This window comes from Neopsephotus bourkii, unplaced genomic scaffold, assembly GCF_033783945.1.
Source record: "Neopsephotus bourkii isolate Nb327-2 ecotype Australia unplaced genomic scaffold, CSIRO-AGI_Nbou_v1 NB_1765, whole genome shotgun sequence".
NCBI classification, from domain to species: domain Eukaryota; kingdom Metazoa; phylum Chordata; class Aves; order Psittaciformes; family Psittacidae; genus Neopsephotus; species Neopsephotus bourkii.
The window spans coordinates 8,433,481-8,451,546 of NW_026902239.1; the positions used below are offsets into that span (position 1 = coordinate 8,433,481).

The 18,066-nt window shown below is 37.6% G+C and overlaps 1 protein-coding gene across 10 annotated transcripts in view; it reads left to right on the forward strand.

The window, feature by feature from the left end:
- PTPRK (protein tyrosine phosphatase receptor type K) overlaps positions 1-18,066 on the forward strand; it is a 408,592-nt gene that overhangs the window by 380,950 nt on the left and 9,576 nt on the right. For 7 of the 10 annotated variants that reach the window (XM_061378250.1, XM_061378253.1, XM_061378254.1 and 4 more), the window contains 11 exons: positions 3,289-3,473; positions 5,238-5,325; positions 6,145-6,221; positions 6,416-6,433; positions 8,809-8,845; positions 10,531-10,628; positions 11,315-11,431; positions 12,187-12,341; positions 13,366-13,501; positions 15,431-15,580; positions 16,146-16,319. In XM_061378250.1, coding sequence (XP_061234234.1) covers positions 3,289-3,473; positions 5,238-5,325; positions 6,145-6,221; positions 6,416-6,433; positions 8,809-8,845; positions 10,531-10,628; positions 11,315-11,431; positions 12,187-12,341; positions 13,366-13,501; positions 15,431-15,580; positions 16,146-16,319 — 1,235 coding nt within the window. The remainder of the gene's footprint in view (positions 1-3,288; positions 3,474-5,237; positions 5,326-6,144; positions 6,222-6,415; positions 6,434-8,808; positions 8,846-10,530; positions 10,629-11,314; positions 11,432-12,186; positions 12,342-13,365; positions 13,502-15,430; positions 15,581-16,145; positions 16,320-18,066) is intronic. The other 3 variants (XM_061378252.1, XM_061378257.1, XM_061378258.1) reach the window with 1 other exon arrangement.

Genomic DNA, 18,066 nt, shown 5'->3' on the forward strand with positions numbered 1-18,066 from the left:
AATATAAACTAAGGTTGAAAATTAGATTCCTAGAAGTAAAACTTAAAGGGACCTAGAGGCAATTTAATCCTTCCTCTGTTTTGGCGAACGGACATTATAATATAGACTCTTTATGGTAATTAATATAAAAATAAAATTCCATTCCATATGAGTAATACTTGGGACCCAAAGATCCATTTTTCCAGTATTAGTTACTACTGTCTGAGTGTTATTACTGCTCACACCTAGTTTTTCCTAACTGCACTAGTCTAGACTAAATCTTCATTGCTGTGGATTGAGCCACTTTCTTTTGAGAGACTCATACAAAGAACTGACACACTCCTGTCCTTTTAGAACAGTCTTTTACCTATTGAAAGGCTCGAATGTACTTGGTTGTCTCTCATATGGTTAAGCCCAGACCTTTTACTCATCATCTTGCAGCTCATGTTTTCTAACTTTACCGTTCTTTTCCTCTGAACACTTTCTAGTTCATAGGACAGATTTTTAAATTGTGGTACCCAAATCAGGTACAGTTCTCAGAAGAAGTCTCAATGCTGAGCTGAGTGGAATAGGTACCCTCATGCCCTACTTGTTGTGCTCCTGCTACGTGAACTGCATTTTGTCTTTTCTTATTGTGCTTATGTTGCTGACCTGCATTCAGTTACTGTTAAAATCCCGCTTACCATTACCCAGTCCAATATTCCATTTTGTAGTTATTTATTTGATATATTTTCTGCACAGAGCATATTGTGTTCACAGTTTAATTCACCGTGTTGAGTTTTGCATTGTCTCCCAAATAATCACGATAACTGAAATATGATCCTGTACTTGTGACGTGCTTGTGATGCCTTATCTGTGGCCTCTGCCTTATTTTCTATCCCATTATGCAAATAGTGGGTAAAAATGTTGGTAGAAAGTATCCCAAATCTTCGTGTAAAGTGTCCTATGGGACTGAGAACAAATACCTATTTGTGAGTAGTCTTTGGTCTTTGTCAAGCTGGGTATACTCACCATGTGGGAAATTTTCAAGCCGTATTCTGCTCATTTCCTTTTGATAACATTGCAGGTACTATTCTCTTGACTACAGTTATGTCCCAGTTTATAACGTATCAGAGCAGTTGGATGCTGGAGCCGTCCACTTTGAGCCCAAGGAAATCTAACCATGTGGTTTTAGAAGTTTATGAGTGAAACAGAACCATTGCCTGAAATTCAGTAAATTTGAATACTTACCGAAATTGTATTAGTGGACTTACAGAAAATTAGTCTTTTCCTGAAATTCTCCTGAGATAGTCTTGATCTTCTTGTCTCTTTTAGCCTTATTTCAGACATTTACAAGCTACATAGATGCTCTCTTGTGATACTTGTAAAGCTATTCCTAATAGCTCATTTAGTCTGTAAGTATATTCCAAAGATCAGTGTGTTGTCACTACATTGTGGCAGACATAGATATGAGCAGCTGTGATCAGTAAGGGCAAGGAATGAACTGAAGAACAGTTTAGTAGTTCTTGTCTGCATTTCCATAAGCTAGTAATGGTGTTCGGAGCACTATAGCCTCCTGCTATAGGGAAAGAAATAGTAGTTGGAAGAGGTAATGATTTTGAATTGCATGGACTGAAATAGCAGAAGGAAGTAGACAAGCTTTTGGCATACCATGTAGAATGGGTTGTGTACTTCTAAGCATGTTCCTTTGGAACTAGATCATTTGGCCTACCTTACCCTCATATAGCCCTTGCTTAGCCCAGTATCACAAAACAATGTTTCTCTGTTTTATGTAGAGATTAGCAAAATTTTATAGCCTATAAATTATAGAACATGTTATTTTATATGAAGCTCTTATTACTTTGTAGCTGTACTAGGTTTCTTTTTCTTCATGTATAGGTTATTAATGCTACTCTCCATTCTGCGTACATTAGCACTAAGTTAGTATGACAATTTTACTTTTCTCAAGTTCCTATCATTACACTGATGGCATAATAATGTGGCCCTTATATTTTTAAAAAGGCTTTCATTGTTGCCTATTGTGAAGCTTTAACAACTTTTAATGTCATTTTCTTTTAGCCGTTTTCTAATATAGTCCTGAAATAAATTTCTCATGTTCTTTTCACTCATTGTTTTTTGCTGCCTCAATGGGTTGAAGTGCCTATTACTGGTAAGTATACCGTGAGGAATGAGGGAAACTGAAAATCCTGAGGTGGTTTGAAATGTGTATGATTTAATACAGGTAGCACTACAATAAAAAGTGACTGCTGTATGTCACTCACATTTTTAGGCAGTTTAGTGGGACATAAATGTACTGAAATTATCAACTTGTGTGACAGTTCAAAGAACTGGGTTTCTTACTAGGAGACCTTATTCCAGAAGGCATTAATGAGGTTTGCATTTTGGTGGAAATTTAGAAAATCCAGTCCTTGGGGTGTTCTTTTTCCTGAGGTGTTTTACTTCTTAGTATTTATCCTTTGCAAGGAAAATGAGGAGTCAGCTCCACACTTCTCATTTCAGTATCTACTTTCCCAAAAAGGTTTCAATTAGAATTTTTCTTTCCCTGTAAATACATTTGAAATGCTGTTTTCTAGTTGTTTAAAAAAGCTATTTCAATAGGAGGGATTGACAGAATGTGGTCACTTCATGCAGGTTTGACCTTTGGTTTTGATAAGAGGATTGGTGTGTAGCATAGGACATTAGAGAGGACTTTGTCTGTACAGAGCACATTAGAGAGGACTTTGTACAGAGCAAAAACTGTGGCTGAAATCAGCATACTCAAGTTTCATTTCTCTGCTAAAAGACCTCAGTTAAAATGACCACTCTGAAGTGCTGATTCATCTTCCCAAATAGAGGGTTCCCAAATAGTTCTGAAGTGGTAGAATAATTGCTTCTCTTTTTTACTGGGGTATCAATTTACTGTTTCTTGGCTTTAGACAAATGATGTGCTGATACCACTACAGACTTATTCTAATTTATTGCTCAAGGTGTAATATTTCTGTTGATACATATTAGCCATTAAAAAAGTTACTTTGGGTGATAGAGGCTGGAATTCCCAAGTACATTAATGTCATAAAGTTTTGTGGCTTCAAATAAAATTCCCTTCAGGCATCTTTATTGCAGGCTGAAGAATTGCAAACTTTTGTTATGTGTTTGCAGTTAAATTCCTTTATGTACTTCAAGGTATTTATGTGCTGGAGAGTAAGCGCTTTGCACTTTCAGATATCAGACATGTTTTTGAAGGAAGAGGCTGAAAATAGACGTGATATGTATGGCAGCAGGTGTTATTGCTCCACAGGTACCTAATGCATTGGTTTCTTGTAAATACAGATGAAAATCACAGTGTGACAGCAGAGTCCAGCCGGCTCCTGGATGTCCCTCGTTACCTCTGCGAAGGCACAGAATCTCCGTACCAGACCGGGCAGCTGCATCCTGCCATCAGGGTGGCTGATCTCCTGCAGCATATTAACCTAATGAAGACCTCTGACAGCTATGGATTTAAAGAGGAGTATGAGGTGAGATCTTCAGTAGTGGGGTTTTGCTAGGAAAAAATTCCTTGGAAAGGGAGATCATTTTATTTGCATTACATTGCAAAAGGATGCAATTAAATGTCATGGGTTTAAGGGAAAAAGAGATAAGCATAAGCAGGCATAAGGTTCCTGTATTTGTAACCCAAAAGTGAAATAGTGAATGGAGTCCAATGGTTTGATACTTTACAAGTAGCTGGAAAAAAAAAACATGTATTCCTTAGGGTATAAGAAGACATGGCCTGCTGATTTTTTTTTATGTACTGTAAGAAGTTGACACCCTTTTATTGCTGCTTTTTAGTTGAAATTTTGTAATTGGTTTATGTGAGCTTTCTGAGCCATCTTCAGTGCAAATCTGTATTATGTTAAAGATTTAACCTGGTTGGTTTTGCAAGAAGCACTGACTGGAAGCACTGTCATGATTTATTGTAGCATCTCAGGAGGGCAATCCTGGGAATAAACTCCAGCTGAGAAGCAGTAAAGACATGCCACAGTAATAATGTCTTGAAGTTCTAATTAGACTTGAGCATGTCTACTTACAACTTTAATGTTAAAGTAGAAGCAAAAAAATCCCAGCACTAGATATAGAAGATGAGTACAGATTCCTTTTGCTTCTGATCTCTGAATCTATTGTGATTCTTTGGGATTAGAATATCAGGCAGGGCACAAAGTAAAGATGGGAATGGTACTGCCAAGGTCACTAGCAATATAGCTAGGTTTAAAATGAGTTTTCTCTGAGTAAGTAACCTCTTCTGACTCAGTTTTCATCCTTCTCTCCTTTCTGCAGCTGTCTCTACTGTAACATAAAAACTGGAATAAATAAATGTCTGGTTTTTGAAAGAATATTATTCTCTTTTCCTCTCTTTTACTTAAATACGCATCGTTATGCTCTGCCTAACTTCAGGGCTAAGACCAAGTGTCAACCACTGCTGGGGGGGAGGGTGGTCCCTGGTGCCACATCAGGTGTTTTCCTACTTACTACTTCCTCTGTTACCATACATAACATCTTTGCTCTGTCCTGGGTTTCTGAGCATGCATTCAAGTTTTGTTTCCATGGCTACTGTGTACTTTCTGAAAGTAACTTACCCAGATCAGTATAACAGAACATCTGGAAGGAAAAAATTGCATAAACCTGCAACAGCTGTAAAATATCTACGGGCAATGAAGAAAAAGCCAAGGAGGAATACAGCTGGTTCTATCACTACTGAGAGATCAAACTCTTCTTAAGAGTTCAAAAATGTAGAATAATTTTGCTAGTGGCTAGAAGGAGGGATATGAAGAAAAACAACATAAATAATGGATATTGGCAGAGGAGGTTTCCTGATGGCTCTGCAGGGAGAAAAGACGTTGTACTGAGCAATATGAGGAAAGTAGGGTAATGCTGTAGTAAACAGGTTATATATTACTGTGTCTTGTAAGAAGGGTGATCAGTCTTCCTGTGCTTTCTCAGCTTACTGTTGTTCCTCCCTAGCAAGGATGTCTGAGCAAGTTTAGTTCTCCAGCGATGCCAGGATTTGAAATCCTTTTGGAGTCCCTTAATGAATTGCCCATTGATCTGTAGCAATCAGATGGAGAGAGACTCCAGACTCCTGTCTACACTAGATATATTTCTGTACCATGGTATTGCCTGGGTGACCAGAGCAGACAGGCAAAGCTGAACTTACTTTATGGTAGGACAGGTCTTTTAAACTGCTGTTTTTGGAGATAAATTAATGGTCAGAATGTTTTCTTTCGGAACATTTTTATTTATAGAGTTTCTTTGAGGGGCAGTCAGCTTCTTGGGATGTCGCTAAGAAGGATCAAAACAGAACAAAGAACCGCTATGGAAACATTATAGCATGTGAGTATCGGTGAACTTGGTTTGAGCGATAGCTGCAGTTGTGTGTTATTTGTGTCATGTTCTCTCTCTTTACAAGTCTCCGGTGGCATAGCTGCTTAATACTCCAAGTGGAGAAGGAGGACAAGTGGTTTTTCCAGCTTTTTTTTTATTTGTTTTGTTTTGTCCTTCGCAGTTCAACTTGCTTCCTTTTATAACTCAGGCTGAATTTCGCATTTGCATCTCTCTTGTGAAAGCTGTGGTAAGCATATTACAGTGACAAGCTAGTACTCATTTGGATGTTAATGCTATTAATTGGCAATTTGTTACTATTTTACAAATGTAATTGAACACACAGGAATGAAGCTACTGGAGAAGTCCCTGAACGGGTAGAGTTACTTCTTCGTGGAATCCCAAGTGCATTGCTAACCCCTGTGTTGTGACTTCCTTATCTTCTTTAATGTCTCAATATGAACTGAAGCCATCTAGGGTCGAATGTAAGGAAACAGTAATCAGGACTTCTGGTTTTCTAGATTACCATCAGTGGAGCTGATGTTGAAAGGGACTTTGAGCAAGTAACCTGGTTTCTTTGTGTCTTTTTAACTGCATGTAACAGGTGATACCTTTCAGCTACACTTAATGAAGATTACTGAATGTTTTTGATGTAATTGGAGACCTCAGATGAAATGTTTCTTTTTAGCTCTCTGTAAATGCTTACTATTTAAGGATTGTAAATTGTGAGACACTTATGCCAGCTGATTTTGGTTTTATCGATGACTTACTGTAATATCTTACTTAAAAATCACACTTCAGAAAGGCACTGTAACCACTTGGTTTTTACAGATGACCACTCCAGGGTGATTTTGCAACCTGTTGAAGATGATCCATCTTCAGATTACATTAATGCCAACTACATAGATGTGAGTGGATTGCACAGCTTTCTCCCTCTCAACTTGCCAGCTTCTCTATGTGAAATTATTGCATGTAATGCCTACAAATATATTGAAAGCTTTCTTTTATTAAGAACAAAATGTACACTTTCCTTGTTCTACGTCCTAGTACTCACTGACATTGTTGTGCTTTCTTTCACATCTGACTTTGATTTGGGCTGTAGATTTGGCTGTACAGGGATGTAAGTACCACTATATGTGAATAACGGCATCCTATTGTAAATATTTAATATAGATATTGTTATTAATTACTTTCCTCTTCTATTTTTATCAGTCGATAACTATGCATGCCTCATCTACTTTGTCTCATCTGTTCCTTTGAAAGATTTCCTTTTGTGTGAATATTTTTTGTACCTGTTTTGAAAAGATAATTTAGCCTTGTAATGTAGCTCTGAATTTTATTAAATATTGATAGATAGGTCAGGTGAACCTCTCTGTTAAAGAGAGTTTGCTGTTCACTCTTTTTTTTCAATGGTGGTTTTAGCCACTAGTTTTTCTTTTCTCCTTCCCATTTGTATGTGAGAAGCTGGATTGAATGCTGTATTGTACTCGTCTGAAAATGTACCTGTGAAGTAGTCGTAATATATGTTTGGCAAAAAGGGAGGGATGATGGCTTTTTGTGGGGGTTTGTTTGTTTGGTTGTTTGTAGCAACAATTTAGGTATTACAAAGTATATACACAAACATATATATAAAACTATGTTAACGTAGAAATTTACCTGCTTCTGCAGAAAACCTCTAAAGTTTTAAATTTCACACTTTGATTAAAATACAAATTAAATTATAAATGAAAAAAATATACAAACAGAGAATTTGAACAAATTCTGCCAGGTGTTTTGATTAACAAAATATAAGTTTCATTTGATGAATGCCTTAGGAATAAACAATTCGTTGTATTCAAAGTAATTCCAAAGTGAATCAAAAGATAATGGAAAAGCTAGTAAAAGTGTTTTTAAAATACATGGCTTTGGCTGATTTTCTTTACTGTTGCACCTTACTAATTTTTCCTGTCCAGTGTTATTTGATAGACTCTCTTAACTTTCCAGGATATAAAGATTTAGCTCCAGGTATATTGCTGTCTTTTTCTTTTGGTATTTTCACATGGCAATTTCTGTGAAGTGTTAGGCCCATGATATTTTGCTTGAGGCCTTAAACAAGAAAATCCTCCCAGATTTGTAATAATTCTATAGTTCCTTGAGGATGTTGTTTCTCTTGTTTAGAAGTGAATTGAATCTTATTATAACCAGACAGGAAAACAACAAGATAAAACTGGCACTTTACAATTGTAAATTGTCACTTTTACCTTCTTCTTGAAAGCATTACTGAGTGTAAAACAGTATAGCACAGGTTTCATTTTCATAATTTGAAAATAGGGCTTGATATGAAGGACTCCAGGAGAAATCTTTTTAGTCATTTCATGTAGTCTTGGTCTCTTGTAAAGCCAAGGGTAAGATACTCAGAAGGTTTTTCATAAGCACCAGAGGAAGGTGCTCTCACTCTAGACAGGATAATGAAGCAGTCCATGGAAAAGGGTATAAAATCTTTGGGTACATTGAAATCCTTCACATTAGTAGCATCTTGTGAGTACCAGGAATCCAAGGACTTGTGCCCCTGTGTAATGCAATACTTAAAACAAGTGACCTAATAAAACTGTAACCTAGAAAATAACTGGAGTTATTTCTTTAACATTTGCACATTGTGAAATTCTGTGTTGTCTTCTCACCAGCTAAACTAAAGTTTCCTTCCTTTTTGTAGCTAATGTTGCTGGTCAAAATATATTCTGGGTTATTTCCTCCAGAGCAGGAGCTCTTTTTCTTGTAGTTTGTATGCAGCCAACTAATGCTGTAGAGAACTGTTTGCATTGGCATAGACCCAGCTAACTGGAAAGGCTTAGGTGTGTAGGGTTATCTATCTATCTATCTATCTATATGTATATATGTATGTGTATATACTTGTGTGTATCATGTCCAGTCTAATTGATGCACACTTTGTGCAGTAGTGCAAAATATTTTGCAGAAGATTCCACTGCAGTAGGAGCTTGGTTTTGTGCCCACAGCACAGTGTCCAGCTCTGTCCCCATTAGTTATGACTCTGGTACATACCACTTTGTGTCTTAAAATAATTCTCTGTTTAAAATAAGACAAATGGTGTGTATTTTTTCATATTGGATAAGCTGGGAACACAGATCAACTACTGAGATAATCTTATGACAAAGACAATTTTTACTAAATTTTAAATAGATGCCCCAATATATTCATCTGGGGAGAGAATGTCAATAGAGGACTAATTTTTAGGCTGAAGGGACTCATCTGGAATACTCCTAGTTACGCTATAATGTCTGTTTAAGTCAAATATTCTTATTTCCATCTTATCTGTTGTCATTTGAACCTTTTCAGTATTAACCATTTTTTTAGGTTTTAAGCTTCATGCTGCTCTTAAATATTGGCTTGTTCTGAAATCATTGTCTAGAGATAAGAATTCTGTAGTAGACTTATGCTTTTATATTCCCCTATCTGTTAGAAATATGGTACTTAAACCAACTTATATTGCTCTTTTAGGGATATCAGAGACCAAGTCACTACATTGCAACCCAAGGTAAGAATCTGCCAGCATTAATCAAACTGAACAAGTGTTCTCTGTAGTGTGAAGCAGTGTTTTGGTGAAATGGAAGTAAGATGAAAATAAAGCATATCCAATATTGTGAGGTGTCATCTTGTGGTATGGTAAATTAACATAGCATATTCAGGTGGATTGTGAATAAATGCTAAAATTGCACTAATTTATCATGTTAATTAGCTATTGAACAAATCCATCAGTGATAAATTCATCTGATAGTCAGAAACTACTACTATGATTTCAATTATGAAGATCAATAGAGAAAAGAAGCATGCAGACAGGGAAGAGAACAGTTTCAACCTGCCTTGAGGCATTCTCTGTTCCATATTACAATGTATTATTTTACTGTCTAGGATTTAGTCCAGGACACAGACAGTAAAGATAGATAGTCATGATAAATTAAGCACTATCTCAGAAAACCTGGGTGAAGTAAGGCGAGAGGAGGACAAAACCTCTTTGTAGGAAGAAGTGAGGGAAATCTTTATCATATAACATCCTAAAAAGAGGAGTTAAAGGAAAAAATTGAATTTATGGAAATTATTCATTTTGTATTTCTGATAAAATTCCTAACAATGAGAAAAAACAAATAGGTAAGTCTAAAATTGCACTGAAATATCAGAGGCTATGAATTAAAGTGAAAATAATTAGATTTAGATGTGTCATTATTTGAACTGTGAGTATAATCAGATAGCTGGCTGGAAATATCCTGTTATTTGTGCCCTCAGCTGACTGTAGCTGCACACAAGAAAGAGAAACTAAAAGCTTATTTTAAAGTAAGATGCTCAAATTTCTGTCCACATTTTTGTTAATGTGCACCTAAAAGTAAGAGCACAGACAGTAAGTGCTGTCTAAACGGGTCTGTGAGAGTTAAGTCTATATTTGTAAATCTCTGCACATAATACTGTGTAAAGGACACAAAAAATATTGCTGGTTTTGTATGCAGCCTGTTCGATCTGGCATATGAAGGAATATGATTGAGTCTTGAGACGTCTTATATACAGCAATGTTTATACTACTGCTGGACTGTGGTCAGGAAGCTGTTTCTGAGTTGACTGTAAGAGGGTAAAAGCCTTTGTCACTCAATCGGCTGTGTCTTGTCTGTGCAGCAGAGCAGGAGGCAAAGTTTAAAATAGTGCTCCTTATTTGCTTCACAGAAAAGCAGTTATGTTAGTTTAAATACCCTTCAGTGGGAAGTTTATGGCCCGGCATCTACTCATGATTGCCACTTTGCCGAGAGCTTGATGGAGAGTGCACACAATCTGTAGCACACATCCTCCTGACCAGTACTTCACTCTGGTGTGAGCATCTCTTCAGTGAACATCTAAAGAAACTCACACTCAACACATTATATTTAACAAGTGTAAAACAAAGCTAGAAATGCGACTTAGAGATAGTGAAATGTTGCTGCATCCCTGCTATTAATTTCTTTCAAGTGGTAATTCAGTTAAACAGAGAAGATTCAGCTTTGGTTATTTATAACAGTATCGTCTGGAAACTGGTGTGATGGTATGATGATGTGGTTTCCTGAGGGTTTCATCTTTGAGCAAGGGTGTTCATGTGTATCCGTCTGAAAAGCACTGAATTTTATTTTTAGTGTTTACTTTGACTGCAATTATTCTTTTTTTTTTTTTGCAGAGTATTACCTGGATTTTTTTGTCTTACAGGTCCAGTTCATGAGACTGTGTATGACTTTTGGAGAATGATATGGCAGGAGCAATCAGCTTGTGTTGTGATGGTCACAAATCTAGTGGAAGTCGGAAGAGTAAGTTTTTGTTTTGTTTTAATGTTACGAGTCTAAAGAAAAGCCTGCTGACAAGATACACCGTCAGCAGAATGTGGAAGAGTCTTGTGAAAGGACAACCCTGCATCCTGAGAGGACAGGAAGGGGCCCAGACATTGTTGCAGTTATGGTGTTGTGTAAAACCAAAGCCAGTTTCTAAATAAGGCATTTCATGAGTGGTGAAAAATCCAAAAATCATATTTCAGCAAAATAGATTTGTATATTGTCACTCAGATGACCAAAGTGGACTACTGAGCAAATGTGCTTCTGTATCAGTGGCTAGAAATCAGCAAATTATTTACAGTTTAGCAGTAACACATCCCTCAGGGAGTAATATAAAGTACCTGGGATTATGTGCAACAGTTTGATTACTGATATGAAATGCATCCTACTTTAAGATAAGTGGAAATGTATTCCATAGCTGAGTACTAAAAGAGATATAAATGCTCATTTAGAAATTAATTTGGCATCTAAGTACTGCTGTGTAAAGCAGTGGAAACTCCTTGTAGCAAGTGCTTAACTTGACAGAACAGCCATTAGCCGTGACAAGCCACATGAGTGCATGGTCATTTGGGAAATAAATGCAGTGTAATGCAGTACATGCAGTAACATATCCTCAAGCTCTTATTTTTCCTTTGGTGCAAAATATGCTCCCATTTTGTATTTAGGTCAAGTGTTACAAGTACTGGCCTGATGACACAGAAGTTTATGGGGACTTCAAAGTGACTTGTGTGGAGATGGAGCCCCTTGCAGAGTATGTCGTCAGGACCTTCACTCTGGGAAGGGTAAGTGCATTCTGGAAGGGCTTGACAAAATACTGTTTCCTAGTAGCAAGGAATATGAAAGAGGGTATGTCGGTGCATGTGCCTGTAGAGTATCAAATCCCTCTGTCTGGTTAGCAGGTCTACAGTGGAGGCAGCCTTACCTCACCATGGATGTAATGCACTGCATCAGCATTATCCAAACACACATCGCGCTGTGGGGTTTCAGATTTCCCCAGAAACATTGACTGCTACCCTCCCCTCTCTGACAGTCACCTTTTCTTTGTAGCCACACTTCTGAGCTGATCTCTAGTACTGGGTTATGAGTCACACCTGTCATTCATCTCCATTCACTCTGCTCTGAATGCTGCTGAGTCTATCTCAATTTAGGCAAAGAACAAACCCTGTTAATGCAGTGTATGGGATACAGTTGTGGTCTTTGGGTAAATCATTGTACTTGCTATGGTCTTACTTAGCAAAACTTCCAAAAATCAATGTGAACTGCACCTAAGTCCATAAGAAAAAATCTAATGAGGCAAAACTAGCATACTTAATGGCAAAAGTAAAAACTAAGAACTTAAAAAAAAAAAAAATTAAAAAACTCCTAATGTTATTTTTAAGCTTTGTATGGTCTTTGCTTTAAATAAGTGGCGAAACAAAACAGCATGTAGATTCTATCAGTATGTGTTATCATTATTTGAGTAAGACAACATTTGGTCTGTGAATATTTTGAATTTCATAATTCTTTATTTTTATTATTTTTTTTTTCCCTTTTACAGAGGGGCTACAATGAAATCCGTGAAGTTAAACAGTTTCATTTCACTGGCTGGCCAGATCATGGAGTTCCTTACAATGCCACAGGCCTGCTTTCCTTTATACGGAGAGTCAAATTATCCAACCCTCCTAGTGCAGGGCCTATTGTTGTCCATTGCAGGTGTGTACAGAAGTGGTAGATGAAGGTTTTTTTCCACAGCTGTGTATGTGATTATTTATAGTAGTCTCTTGTGAAGCATCCATCATTTTGAAGTGTTTTGTTTTTGTTGGTCCCTTTTCAAGTTGCCTAGTTCACCCTGCAGTAGGATTTGGCTGTCTACAGCAATGTTTGGAAATAACCAGATTCTAGAGATTTTCTTTATTCTTCAGGCTATAATATTAGGCACCCTACAACAATTTTGTGACAGCATTCAAGAATTTCAGATGATTTGATTGCTTGGTGTTGAACGTAATGTCTGAACAGATTGTTAAGTTAAATTGAAGTAAACAAGTAGGTGAAGGAAGATGGAATGAGGTTAATGGCAACAGATGCAGAATGCTGGTTTTTTTCTGTGCAAATTTTGCAAGGTTTTTTGTTGTTGGGACAAACAAATTCTGTTTTTCTTTGACAAATAGAATTTTCTTTAGCACTGTCAAATGTTTTGTTACATTCTCTAGATAAAAGTTACACAGCCTGTAAAGATTTCAAAATTTCACTGTGCAAAACCTGTCAATAGCTTTATATAAAACAAAAATAAATCAAGGGAGATTGTTCTGGATACTGTTAAATGTGTAAAATTAAAACGTAGGCTTGAGTTTCTTATTCTAATATATCACTTAAAAATCATCCTTAGTCTTACTAAATGAAAACAGGATCTGTGATATTTTGAAGGGTGTGAATTTAATCATCCTCCAGATTTTTGTTTAAATAACTTTTCTTTTTTACGTTAAGTATTGATCTGGTGATAAAAGGAAGAAACAATCTTTTATTTTCTTAGTGGATCAAATCTGATGGAAATAGGTTGTTTGGGGCACATCAAAAGGTTTAAAGGACGTTATGAAAGGAAATAGAGAAGATAAAAATTAGAGAGTGGTTTGATGAAAGAACTGAATGACTTAATAAAAATGCTCTCAGTGATGGGTTTATAAAGTTCGTGGGTGCTTTCGTGGGGCTATTCCTAACAGTATTTACTGATTCTTTTTAGTGCTGGTGCTGGACGGACAGGTTGTTACATTGTGATTGATATCATGTTAGATATGGCAGAAAGAGAAGGTGTTGTGGATATCTACAACTGTGTCAAAGCCTTGCGGTCTCGTCGCATCAACATGGTACAGACAGAGGTACAGTAGTTTACCTTCAAAGCACCTGATGCTTTCTGAAATGCATCAGATTTCACTGTTACTCTAAAAAGAGAAAGTAGTGGCCCTGTCGAGGGATTTTCTTCACCGGGGAGCATTGCTTAATACAAACAGCACCCAGAACCAGGATGGTGCCAGCTCCTGGAGTCTCCACACCAAGAAGTGCCTGCCTAACTTTGTGACAAAAAGAAAGCAAGGAGGATTTTTTTAGGGAGGACCCTACAGTAGGCCTTTCTGTTACCTCTCTCTGTCTCTGGTATCAGCAAGTCCAAGAACCCAGAGCTGGAATTTCAGCACACTGCTACTAGTTTTAGACTCTCTTCAATCGCTTTGTCCATAATTTGACTTACCTGTGAAACTTTATGTCCACTTCAGCCTCCCTTTTCACCTCTGTTTTTATTTGCTTTCTGTTTTTATTAATAAACCACATTGCGAAACCTTTTTCTTTGTCAGTCACCATTATCTGATAATTCAGATAATCACCATTGCATGTTCTACTTGCTATCTGTTTTTACTAATAAACCTCATTGCCAAGCCTTTTTCCTATTCTACCCTTTTTGTTATGCCTTCAGCAACTCCACAGTAAAACCATTCCCTTAGTGATGAAGCTATAACAGCTCCCTTTCTGCCACCTGCACATCACTGACCCTCCACAGAAACATAGGTTATTAATTAAGACAAGTGGTTTGCCACTTCTGTCCTCCATATGGGCATCTACCTGAGGAGTTATTTCATCTGTGACCATGTGGAAATCTCTGCAGCTGGCAGCCAGGCATATCAAAGTAATTTGGTGCAGTTTTTATTCAATGCTGCAACCTGTGGCAACTGAACAAGTAAATGTTCCTGACCAACTACCTCTGCTATAGGGCCATTAACCTTTGGGAAGTGTATGGAGTGGAGTGTTTCAGTGTGACCACTTTAACCATCCCAGTTTAATCTGCTCTTGTATGTGAATTAACACCCGTACTTCTATTTTTTCCCTTCATTTTGCCTCTTACCTCTTGTTTTCTCTCAGAGGTTCATACTTACACATCAAAATAAACCTGTAATTGCAGCAAGTTCTTGTGATGGTTATCTACACAACAGTGATAGCAGTAGGTCCATAGCTATGTGGGTAAAACAGCTGCAGCTGTAAGGCCAGAATATGGCCATGGTCCCTAGACAAGTGCTCTTGTTATAGGCACATATTTAAGTTTCTGCTGTTAATAACCTACTGGTATCCACAACAGTTAGATGACGCTGGTGCAGTTCTAGCAATGTGCTATATAGACATGATTTACACCTATTACTCTCAAAGTGAATAAATATAATAGGCTTTGTGTAAAAATGGACAGGAGATCTGATTGCAACAGTAATGCAGTTGTCCGAGACTCAGGATATCTGAAGACAAGTCAGGAAAAAAATGGCAAAATGCTGTTTCTGTTGGAACATGCTTGAATTTATTACTGACCTGTAGCCAGCTATCAGACAATTGGTGTACTAGATTGCACACGAGTAGGAGAACGCAGCGTGCCAAATAATTGCTAATCACACTGCTAATGCCTGAAGCAATTTACACTTTCTGCTAGTATAAGACTGAAAGCTATTAAAAAAAAAAAAAAATTAAGAAAGCCAACATGTCACTGGCAGATATGCAGAATCCCACAAGCATTGCAAGAAAACTGAAAATCTCAAGTTAAATATATTGCTATGCCTGTTCTGTTTTTACTGAATTTAAATTGGTAATGCAAACATTTTTGTTAACTGCATCCCAATTAGGACAAGATTGTGTTTATACTGAAGAATTATTTAATTATTAATTGGTGGGCACTATGTTGAATGAGTGTGTGGGACATCTGTTTATCCTAAAAGAAGGAAATATCTGTTGGTTTTAAATGGCTATAATTTTTGTTTCCTTGCCTAATTTGGTAGGAGCAGTACATCTTTATTCATGATGCCATTCTAGAAGCTTGCCTGTGTGGAGAAACTGCCATTCCTGTCTGCGAATTCAAAGCTGCTTATTTTGATATGATTAGAATAGACTCTCAGACAAACTCTTCGCATCTCAAAGATGAGTTTCAGGTATTCCGAGTTCCTACTAACTCTTCATGTGACAACAATTTTTTGCCTCTAGATGCGTTTAATTACATAAAAAGAGGGGTTTTATGTAATGTTTATAGCATTTGGTCTCTTACTTTTAGTCCACAAAATAAAGCACCTATGTTTATGTGCTTTTCAAAGTTGTTTAAATATGGACTATCCTCCTTTAAATAAAATTGCAGTAAGTATCAGTCTGGAATAAAGAACACTGATTAGGAACCACAGAGAGTTTTGGCTTACATTTGCACAGCTAAGGCATCACTCTTTAGGGCTCCAAAGAATCCTCTTTGTTCTCTTCCTCTCAGAGGGGATGGTGTCATGCGGAATTAGTTCAGTGGTATGCAGTTTGCCTTTTACACCTGCAGCTTAACCCCTGGTTTAAAAGCCCCAACACATCCAAAAACCAGATAGAAGTTCTTATTTGCTAATGTTTTCTTGTTAATACCTCACTTTTTCTGATATTGCAATATTTTAAATTGAAACTTGGGGACCCTCGAGTCCATTGTGTTAGTTCAGCATGGTAAAGCAAGCATCCTCTCTCCCTTAGACCCTGAATTCTGTGACCCCTCGCCTGCAAGCGGAGGACTGCAGCATAGCCTGCTTGCCAAGGAACCACGACAAGAATCGCTTCATGGATATGCTGCCACCTGACAGATGTCTGCCTTTCTTAATTACTATTGATGGGGAGAGCAGTAACTACATCAATGCTGCTCTTATGGACGTAAGAGACTATCTTCTTTGTCTGTGTAGTGTGCCATGAAAGGCTATGTAATATGAGAGAGAGCACTTGCTGGTTTAAGAAAGGGTAATTCTTTCTTAGTGTAGTGCCCACTAAAACAGTCCTAATGAAGAAGGATGGGGAGAATGGGTAAGAAACACCACCAGTTTGTGTTGCTTGTTCAGAAGGTTTGTTAGTCTTTTGCATCCTTGTGGGACCCACAGGAAATCTCCTTTTTTCAAATCTCAACAGGATCTTAGAAATCTGCTGTTTGTTGGGAAGTAAACATTACCTACCCAAGCAGGAGGTTACTACTGCTATTTTATCAAAAAGGCTATGTTTATTGAGGCAGGAGAGACAGGGGAAGAAAATGTTTCCTTGACATGTTTGGGGATAGAGTTGGGATTTTTGTTGTTCGTATTTTGAATTGCAGCTCTTTAAAGCTGAAGTTTGAGTGACAAAAGTATTGTCAGGGGGAAAGGTGAATTAATAGTAAAAGTGGAGGTGAACCTGCTTGTAGGTGAGTGATCGATAAAGCAGTTCATTACATGTGCTGTCAGATGCCTGCCTGTGCCTGCTATTAGCTTTTCCAAAGTTAGACCACTAAAGCCACCTTAACAGTATATCCTTAACTGGCCTGATTTCCAGAATCATCTCCTCTTCCCCAGAAGTGAAGCGCTGTCACAAACTGCAGTGTCAAGAAGAGATGAAAGAAAATGACAAACAGCAGCAGAAATCATGAGGACTGAATGGTGTATTCATCCTGGAGTTCTGCCTGAGCAAGTTCAGGAAACATTTGAACTGCTAGAAAAATGCAGCGCCTGATCTCACAATTAGCTACTGTGCCAGAAAAATAGAGGAGTACCATGTGTGAGACCAATCTATTAGGGAGTCACTGGGGCTGAATGAATGAATTAAAGCAGTGGGCAGAATTTTGGTAGCAACCAAAATTGTTTACAATTGCAGTTAAAATTACATTAAGCACCTGGATAAAATTGATGTGCTATGGGCCAACCAATGCAGGTGCAGAGAGGAGTGTGGTTTGAGGAGAAGACAGCTCAGTCTGAATGGCTGGGTAGTAAGAGGACCCTGAACATGTAACAGCGAGTGGCAGGCAGGAACAGGAACCTAGCAATACTATATGCAATCAAAGACAAGTAAGGAAAGACAGAAATGGTAGTAACAAAAGGAGAAAAGCAGCAGGGGGAAAAAGTAATATATTACAATGCAGGCATATAATAACAAGGCTATAAGTACAGGGTTAAAACTTTGGGCAATAAATGCTTTTCTTGCCATTTCGCTTTCGTTTGTTTCTTTAAGACTGATTTATTCACAGAGAGGGACCCCTCTGCTAGGCAAAGAAAGGAAACTTTAAATAGCAAAACCGAAATGGAAGCTTTTCCCTTTCCACAATGTGCTTGTCCCTGTCTTCCCACAAGAAGGTGTCTACTTCCCATTGTGACAACAGATCTCCTGCCTATTATTTTTAAAAACCTGATCACCTCAGTGCATTCTCTCCTTTTGGGAAAGACCAGAAATGATAGGGAATAGGGATAGGAAACCATCAGCTACTCCATGTTTTACTTCTTAAAAATGTAAGGGAAGAATCAATATTGGTTGTTCCTCTTTGGTCCCCAGGCAGATCTAGGAAGTAAGACACAGATGCTACTACACCAGTATGCTTCCTGCACTAGGAAATTTTAGCAAACAGAGAGAAAAAAATTGTCAGGCTCCTTTTTCTGTTGTCAAA